The 9,131-nt window shown below is 41.6% G+C and overlaps 1 protein-coding gene across 2 annotated transcripts; it reads left to right on the top strand.

Annotated features, from left to right (window-relative positions):
- On the top strand, positions 1-8,925 carry LOC132072066 (3'-5' exoribonuclease 1-like). 2 transcript variants are annotated; one of them, XM_059470042.1, is made up of 7 exons: positions 1-109; positions 786-961; positions 2,300-2,510; positions 3,838-3,921; positions 4,576-4,685; positions 5,750-5,864; positions 7,429-8,925. In XM_059470042.1, exons 1-7 carry the CDS (start codon positions 35-37, stop codon positions 7,669-7,671), a joined length of 1,014 nt encoding a protein of 337 aa, XP_059326025.1. In that variant the 5' UTR covers positions 1-34; the 3' UTR covers positions 7,672-8,925. The 2 variants fall into 2 exon arrangements, with proteins under 2 accessions (XP_059326025.1, XP_059326026.1); XM_059470043.1 differs by having other exon boundaries at positions 81-109; positions 791-961.
- The last annotated feature ends 206 nt before the right edge of the window (positions 8,926-9,131 follow it).

Raw genomic sequence — 9,131 nt, 5'->3', positions numbered from 1 at the left:
TGCCGTCCCCGCCGCGGTTCCCGCCGCCGCCGCCATGGAGGAGCAGAAAGAGAACCGCCCGCAGGCCGCCCGGGACGAGGCGGCGGCTGCTCCTGCAGCACGCCCGCCGGTGAGTGCGCGGGATGGCGGGGGTGGTGTGGCCGAGCCGAGCCGAGCCGAGCTGGCCCGAGGCCGCGGCCTCGCGCCCGCTCGCCCAGGGGGCCCGGCTGCCCGCCCGCCCGCCTCGGGCCTCGGCCCGCCCGGCCCTGCCCCGCCCCGGGGCTCGCCCTCCCGGGGGGCGCCGCCGCTGCCGCACCGTGTGCGGGCCCCACGAAGGCCGCGAGCAGCGGGCGGGAGCCGGGAAGCGCCCATAGTTTTCCCTCTCGTTTACTGCTTTGTTTATCTTGCACGCATTGGGCACCGGCCCGCGTGTGCATTCTGGTTAATTCAGTCGTCGAGAGAAATCTCGCTGCTCCTGAAGGCTTTGCCCGTTTGCACCAGAGAACTCTTTCTGTTGAGATTAGGATGCGTACTCAAGTTTTGTCTCCAAGCGCTGCTGTTCGACATGGCTAAAGACATGGGCATTAGTAGCTCTTCATTCTGTTTGTTGCTGTTTAGGAAAACATTGTTTCAGAGCAGGCTTCAGTATTGATTCTCTCGCCTATATATAAATTAGTTCACTCAGTTTGATCATAAGTGTAACAGTGTGATGCTTTACTGCGATCTGGTGCCAAAACGAGCTGTGAAATGCTCAAGCATCTTGTTTTGAAATTCTTAAATGACTTCCTGATTTCTCTCTTTTCTAGGGTAGACAGCATTGTAGGATCAGTGATCAAGAAACTAATGGCAAAACCTCAGCTGCCAGTTCAAACGACTTCAGCGATCCGATTTACAAAGAAATTGCTATAACCAATGGTTATATCAACAGAATGACCAGAGAAGAGCTCAGGAGTAAACTCGCAGAGTTCAAGCTTGAAACCAGGTGATTTGTAAACATGTTGATTTGTCTTTGAGAGCAGTAGAGTCATGAGGGATGATTTTTTTAAAGCTTAAAAACTCAGCACAAAGTGAAAAGCAGACTCAGTGCCAGACACCAGTTGTTTTATGTGCGATCTTGTTGCAGCTTTTTTGTTGTAGGATTAATGCGTACTGCTTAATGTGTGCTGTCTCAACTGGCAACCCAAAGAAATGCAAGAATACATAACTGAAAGGTACTTCTCATCACTTTTTGGTCAAGGGGGAAAGAAGAACTGCTGTGGTTCTCAGGTGTTGCTGCAGACCTTCATCATACAGCAACTTGCTTCAGAACATTCATATTTTTATTTAGTGTACCAGTAAAGATCTGATACTTGCTACAAACCCTGGTGATGGGGCTCAGGATTTAATCACTGCAGAGGAGAAGTACCTTTAGAGGGAGAGTTTGCTACTCTGAATATGTGTACTAGAAAAATGTGAAAAAATTAATGTATTATAAGCTGGATTTGTGTTCACTGGAGCAGAGGCAAGGGAGTATAGTGTAGTTCCTGCTGTACTGGAAATGACCTTCAAGATTAATAATTCTGTGGCCAGGCAAGATATTGAGATATTGTGTAGAAGGTCAGCTGAGAAAAATGGTGTGTTGTTTCTGTAGGCAGTAGGAATGAGGAAGTAGTGCTGGGGAGTTGGTTGGTTAAATTAATTTAGTGCCTCATGAGGAGAAAATCTTGCCATGTGAATTTATTTATAGCCACATACCTCTTGAAAAGCAGGATCTTGACCAGAAGGTTTTTCTGACAACTGAAATCTCAAATACTTTGATTGAGTTATTCAAGCTGAATTTAAAATTTAAATTTAGAAAAATCTAAGATGTGGACGTTTAAGATGGATTCTGTGTTGTCACACAATGCCACTGATGCAGAAGGGCCTCAGGCATGAATCACTTCAGGTAGAGGGGAATGAATACAGGTGAAGCAGTACTTCTTCCAGGGCCAGAGGTCGAATCTGCAAAGACATGAGCTTTGGAAAGGCTTTGGATACCGAGTCTTGCTGAAGCAGAGGTGACTGCAGAGTGTCTCTGTGCCATGCTTCCCAGTCTGTCTCTGGTGTTGTACTGTGAGGGGTACCACAGCCTCTGGGTTATCCCAGAAGTGGGTTTAACGTGGTGTAGATAATGGGGCTAACACTTCTCTATGAGAAAGCGGAATTCAGACTTCACATGTGCTGCTGTTCAAAATGAGGTTAAGAAGTGTTGAGCTTTCAAATGTTAAATATAGCTTCAGTTTTACAGCAAGGAAATAATTAAACAGGAGTGTGATCTTTGTCACTTTCCCTATTTCTTTAGAGGAGTGAAGGATGTACTGAAAAAGAGATTGAAAAACTATTATAAGAAACAGAAGCTGATGCAGAAGGAACACATTAGTGGAGACAGCTGCTATGACTACATCTGTGTTGTTGACTTTGAAGCAACTTGTGAAGAAGGAAATCCGCCTGAATTTGTTCATGAAATAATTGAATTTCCTGTTGTCTTGGTAAACACACGTACCCTGGAAATAGTAAGTGATCTAATGGCTGTGTTGGTCTGATGTTTTTTGAAGTAACTTGTTTGCATCAGAAAGTCTAGATTAGTTTCTAAGTAGACGTTGAACTTCATTAAAAAGAGCATACTTTTTTTTTATAAGGCTTTATCCTCTGTGCCTCTTAGGTACAAACAAAACTTTCTCTTCTGAAAGCATTTTCCAAATGATCATCCAAGTAGATCATTCTCCTGCTGTTGACTCCCTCTATTGATAGGAATTTCTCAGTTGTCCATGTATGTTCCCTCCTGCCCTTTCTTTCTCCTGCTTTAAGTCCCACAAATCTGTTTCTGGGACTCAAGGCATTCATCATAATCAAAAATGATCAATTCTGTGGTCCTGTGTGAGCAGTCTAGAAGACACTAATGCAGAGGCCTGGAAAGTGAGGTTCAGTGAACTCCACTTCTTGGCAGGCTCAGCTGTCTCCACATTGTACCCAACAGGCTGACAGCTGTGTAACCTGATTTTAAACATACTTCACGGGCATTTGGTAAGCCTCAAGTGCTCTGTTGCAGTACAGCTTTCTTTTAGGACAAACTACCTGCTGCTTAACTGAAATAGTCACCCAGTGAAACAGAGGATGTGCACACACCTCTGACTAATGATTCATTTATGAAGAACTCTTAATGGAAAGAGGATTTCCAGTAATCATTGTGATGCTACAATAAAGAATTATTAACAGCAGGAAAAGGAGTGTGCAGATTACCAGGATTGTTTTTATGGCTCTTAGAGTGTTTTTTTTTATTTTGTCCAAAAGGTTTTGTATAACAGCAGGGATTTGGGGCTTTCTTTTTTCCATGAAACTTGCCTTCAGTCTTCACTCTTGTGTTGCTCAGTTTCCCAGAGTGAGATTTTGTTTGTCTCTGCCTGGCTGGCATCCAGAGGCACTTGCCTGCAGCTTCTGAGGTGTGTGGCTGGTTGCTTTCCTTGAATTGCAGGTGAACCTATTTGCAGGTGCACCTAAAAAACCTCATGCCTCTCACTTAATTTTAATTACTTTCACTCTTCCCAAATTCTCTGCTTTTTTGCAGAAAAAAAGTCCTTTTTCCCTCTTAAATCCACATTCCCACTCTTTGGTGGCTGCTGGCCGAGAGGAAGGCCATGTTCTGGTTGGAAAGCCACCTGTCCTGTTAGGAATCTGATGGTGGCCAGTCAGGAGGCTCCTGCTGGCTCAGGAGGTGCACATTCCTTTTTGCCTGCAGCAGGACAAGCAGCTGCTGTTGCCTTTGGGCTGCAGGCGAGCCAGAGAATTGCCTTGCAGGCTGCAGAGTGTGCTGCAGCTGAGCCATTGATTCTCCTGTTACAGGAGGACACCTTTCAGCAATACGTGAAGCCAGAGATTAATCCCAAGCTTTCAGACTTCTGCATCAGTCTGACAGGAATAACCCAGGTAATTTGCACTTTTGTTTCTTCAGGAAGAAATGGGAACAAAAAAGGGGGATATGTTGTTGATGTGTTCAGACTGGAAACCTTAAATGGTAGTCTTTCATGGTTATTTTCTGTAAGGCCTATTCTCTTAATCCTTGTTTTTCCCCTCTCCCAATTATCACAGAGCTGATTTCACTAAGTTGGTCATTTTGTTGGGAAGAATATTCTCTTTTTAATTAATGTGGAGAAATTTAATATTTAGTAGGGCAAAGGACCTTTTGAATTGTATCAGTTCCTCTCCTAATATTTTTGCTCTGAAGAGTTTAGAGTCTTAGGATGGCAATGGCTTGTGATAAGTGACTTAAGAAGAAGCCTGGGAAACAACCTCAAAGGTTTTAATCCAGGTTTAACTGCAGACTAACCTTGTTACCTTTACAGAAGCTATTAGAGGCTGACTCTTTAGCAGAGCTTTTGTGGTGCTATTTTTTCAGTTTAGAAAAATCTGTCCAGTCATTTGTTAATGTGTAATCTGGTTTTGTAAAGATTTAGATGAAGCCAAGTTTTTAATTGCCCATATACCAATACAGTTGATACACCTAATGCTGAGGGATTTTTTTCTGAAAAAATGTTCCTTACTTTGTTGGGTTTTAGTTTTGTTGTGTTTTTTTCCCCTTAGGACATTGTTGATAAAGCTGATATTTTTCCTCAAGTTCTGCAGAATGTCGTAGAGTGGATGAGACAACGAGAACTGGGAACAAAGTACAGCTATTCCATGTTGACTGATGGGTATGTCCTTATGCAGCCTTCAGCACAATCTAAAACTCCAAAACCACGTTTAATATTTGTGAGAGCATTGCTAAAGATGGATCAGGACACTGCCATTTTGCTGGGTTTATTTTAATTGAAGCTTTTGTTAAAATTGGTAAAGCTGAACTGAACTATTCAAAATGAAGCTTAAATCCATCAGATGGCACCGTTTCTTTCCTAGTGGTCTGCATGCAACAGAGTGATGCTGGAGACTTTATACTTTGTTGCTGCTGTAATTCTCCATTTATATCTAGCACATAATACCTGAAAATAACACTCTGCAATTTTTAATTTTTAACCTATAATTACATTGCTATCTTTGGAAGCAACAGTGAATTAAAAAAAGGAAATGCTAAAGCAAACTGATGCAAGACTGGTTATATTACTGGGTCTCTGGAATTCCCCTCCAGAGGAATCCCCTCAGTGAAATTCCTTAAGGAAAACAGGTGCATTAAAATATCTGTTGTATAGGTGAGACTGCATAGACAACTAGAAGAGATGGGGAAAAAAAGCTTTACTTTAGCTTGCAGTTTACAAACTTGTTGGGGTGGTTTCCTTCAGGAAGGCAAGCTGCTAAATAAATAGGATTATAATTTCCTCATATTTTCATAGAGATCTGGTTTCTCATAAAACTTGGTGCAGTCTAGTTTCAATAACCTACCTGAAGTAGAGAGATCAATGCACACCCAAATAATCAGGAAGATTTAAGGTGTTGCTTGCTTCCCCGAGGGCTGTGTAAGCATCTGATTTATTGGCAGTTTTCAGTGTTGATGTGGTAGTTGGTGTGCTGGTTTTTGTCCTAACCCTTGTGGACCTGAAACCATCCTGGTAAAAATCTTGCTCCTGTCATTATTTTTTCCCCCATGATTAACAGATTCATATAAAAAAATTCTTTACCAGGATTACAGCAAATGAGCTTTACCTAAACTGTTTTCATTCTACTGATCACCAGAGAGACAAGACAACTTTTAGTTCTACACCAGTGCAATATGTAGAACACAGGATTATATATGACTAATGTTTTCCTCTTTTGACTTTCTAAGATCTTGGGATATGAGTAAATTTTTGAACATCCAGTGCCGTATAAGCCGTATCAAATACCCTTCTTTTGCCAAAAAGTGGATCAATATTCGCAAATCATATGGGAACTTCTACAAGGTTTGTACAAATTGCTGTTTCTCTTACGGGAAGTTTTCGTTTAAAAGTCTAGAGTGGCCTGTTGGGCTTGTCATCTCTACTTCTGTAGTATAAAATTATAGTACTTGAACTACTTGCCTGGTGCCTGATTTTCAAATGTGTTTCATGTGCAGATCTCACTTCACTAGCTGAAGATCATGTAATTACTGCATTTTGATTTTAATCTTGCTTTTAAGAATCGGGTTGTGCTCCTTGAAAGATTGTCTAAAAATGTTACACCGCTCCTCTTTGATCAAGTAGTTCAGCTGAAAAGACTGTCTTCATTTTTTGATTATTTTTTCCTGTTCTCATGCAATACACTACAAAACTAATTTCTCATAGAATCTTGACTTTTGACAGTATAATGGAGGCAGAGAAAGATTAGGATGTATCTACAGTGGAATCAAATTGTCAAGAGAAAAGTAATACTGAGTTCAGTGCTGGGCCTTATTGCTGCTTTCTGTCAGACTACCATAAAATGAGTTATTGGAGATTCTAGCAAATTCCCAATCAGCCTACACTAAAGTACTTTTTTTGAAAGGGATTTCAGCCTAGCTAATGGTCTTCATTTGAAGGGTTTTTTCATCCTAAATGTAACCTCTAGATAAAAGAGAGATTGACATTTAATTAGGGAAGAGCTTTACTTTGAGCTGGACAAATATTACAGGGTTGCTGTAGGTGTTGCTGATCAGATCCTGTGAAGGCTGAAGGCATTCAGGAGCTTGATGTCAGTGAGAATCAGGAGCTCGGTGCATCTGTAATCACTTAGAATTTAAAAGGAAAGCCAGACTCAGATTCCCTCTGCAATGTCACTGTTTTTTGTTTTTCATAAAGATGGTTAAATATTACAGCGCCCTGCATGGGGTCGCTGGGGGTGAGAGAAAGGTGGACGAGAATCTTGTTTCTTGATCAGAAGGCTGGATTTATTGATATATGATATATAATACATTATAACTATACTAATAAGAATAAAGAGAGAAGTTGCAGATGCTGCTGCTAGGCTAAGAATAGAAAGGAAAAATCTATAACAAAGTTGTGTCCAGGGACTCTGTCCCCAGCTTGCTCCTGTGATTGGCCCTTAATTATAAACATGGGAACATGAACCAATGACAGGTGCATCCTATTGCATTCCACAGCAGCTGATAACAATTGTTTACATTCTCTTCTGAGGCCTCTGCCTTCCAGAAGATGCAGAAATCTGAAAGAAAGTATTTCTGTGAAAAAATGTCTGCGACAGTTAAACTTGTCTAGGTGACAGCTTCCACCCTTGCCAGCACAAGTGTATCTTGAGCTGATGCTGGTCAGAGGCTCTTGACCCAGGTCTAGACAAAATCCTGTTTACTATTTCTCCTCTGTAAAAATGAGAGTCTCTGTCTCACCAAGGTGCTTTGAAGTTAAATGGTAAGTGATCTGACAGAAGGCAACATGAAAGTCATTTGTGACTTAAGTAGGCTTAAAATCTGCATATGTTTCTACTGCTCCCTGTTAGATTAAAAAGACTTGGTACCCAACCTAATTCTTGAATGTTACTCACTTTCTCCATCAGGTTCCTAGGAATCAGACCAAGCTGACAATCATGCTTGAAAATCTGGGCATGAGTTATGATGGGAGACCTCACAGCGGACTTGATGACTCTAAAAACATTGCAAGGATCGCCATAAGGATGCTGCAGGATGGCTGTGACCTGCGGGTGAATGAGAGAATTCACGGTGGACAGCTGATGACAGTCTCCTCCTCAGGCCCCTTAGAGGGAGCCCCTGCTCCACAGATGCCCCGCTACAGAAACTAGCAGATCAGGGCTCTGCCCCGGGGGCTGCCCTCACATACCCGCTAAAGACTCCAGAGCTTGTTAAATGGGCACCTCTGCCAGCTTGTCTGCCGTGCAGAATCCTAAAGCACCTTAACTAATCATCTCTGTTGAAATAAAGAGGAGCATGGAAGCTGTTTGTCCTTTGAAGCCTATTACAGCAATTTCTTTTTGTACTGGTGACTTCTGCTAGCAGTGAGGTTGATATCTGGAATCCAGACAAAGTGTTAAGCTTTTAAGAAGGTGTAATTTGAGCACCTGCTAAGAGGGATTGGGCCTGTGTGCTGCTGTGCCACCCCACCCTGTGGGCAGTATTTGTTCACTGTGATGTACTCCAATGGTATCCAGCATCTATCTGCTTATTCATTGCACACAAATAAGCCATTCCTGGAAGAACTGAAAGAGCAGTGGTTGGGCTGGCCCTTCCTGATGAGGCACTCTGTTAAGGGTTCCTAACATTTTTTTTATTTTTTACAAAGTCTAGGAGAAATTGGTGTGCATTCATCAGTTCTAAAGCAGTAGAGGAGTACTCTGTTGTTTGAGGTTCTTCTTTAAGGGACATGTTTGTCTGCTTCCCCATCAAATGGAAGATCTGAGTGTCGAATAAAAATTTCATTAGTGTAGAATGATGGTATTTTTCTATTGTTTCTTTAGATTTCCACTTTAAGGATCCCATCTATTCCTGCAAAGCTGCCCTCATTGAATGTTGTTTTTAGACATCATCAGCCATTTGCACTTAAAAATGAGTGAAGTAAAAAGTTCAAAACATGCCAAGTTATCAAAATTTCATGCTCTGTGCTTATTACATAAAACAAGAAGCTTCTCATTCATGGCCAAAGACATGTTCCACTATTTTTGGTATCTTCTTGTGCTTCTGCCACCATGGAGCTATGCCTTTATAACAAAATCTAGCATTGGAGGATTAATATGATTTTATTGTTAAAGGCCACAGTTAATTACTAGCAACTTCTGCTTACTCCCCAGGCCTCAGATAAGATGATATTCAAAAGAGGCCAAAGTGCTAATTTGCTTTGTCTCTGAGGGCTGTTACAAAGTGCACCATTAATGTGATCAACTTTGCATTAGAATGGTTGTTCTGAAAAGTGAAATAATGTATTTTGGTTGCTCTTGGTTTGAAAAAAAAATAAAATTTGCTATCCCTGTATTACAATTCACCCTTTTTACCACCTACATTCAGGCCACAAAATAACCAATTAATAAACTTTGTTAAGAACACTGACTGTTTGACTAATCCAACTCCTTCCAGCCCTGCTTTGCTCTTCTGACTGTTAAACTGCATCAATGGAACTGTGAAAACTTCCATTTTAAATTCATGCAGGAGGGAGAAGTATTAGTCAATTCTCAGTTCCTTCATATGATCTCTTTCTTGAGTCACAAATTTGGACAGTCATAACTGCTTCAGAGTTATGGTTTTTGGTGGT

Source organism: Ammospiza nelsoni, chromosome 4 (genome assembly GCF_027579445.1).
Source record: "Ammospiza nelsoni isolate bAmmNel1 chromosome 4, bAmmNel1.pri, whole genome shotgun sequence".
NCBI lineage: Eukaryota > Metazoa > Chordata > Aves > Passeriformes > Passerellidae > Ammospiza > Ammospiza nelsoni.
This window is presented reverse-complemented; position numbering and strand designations above follow the sequence as displayed.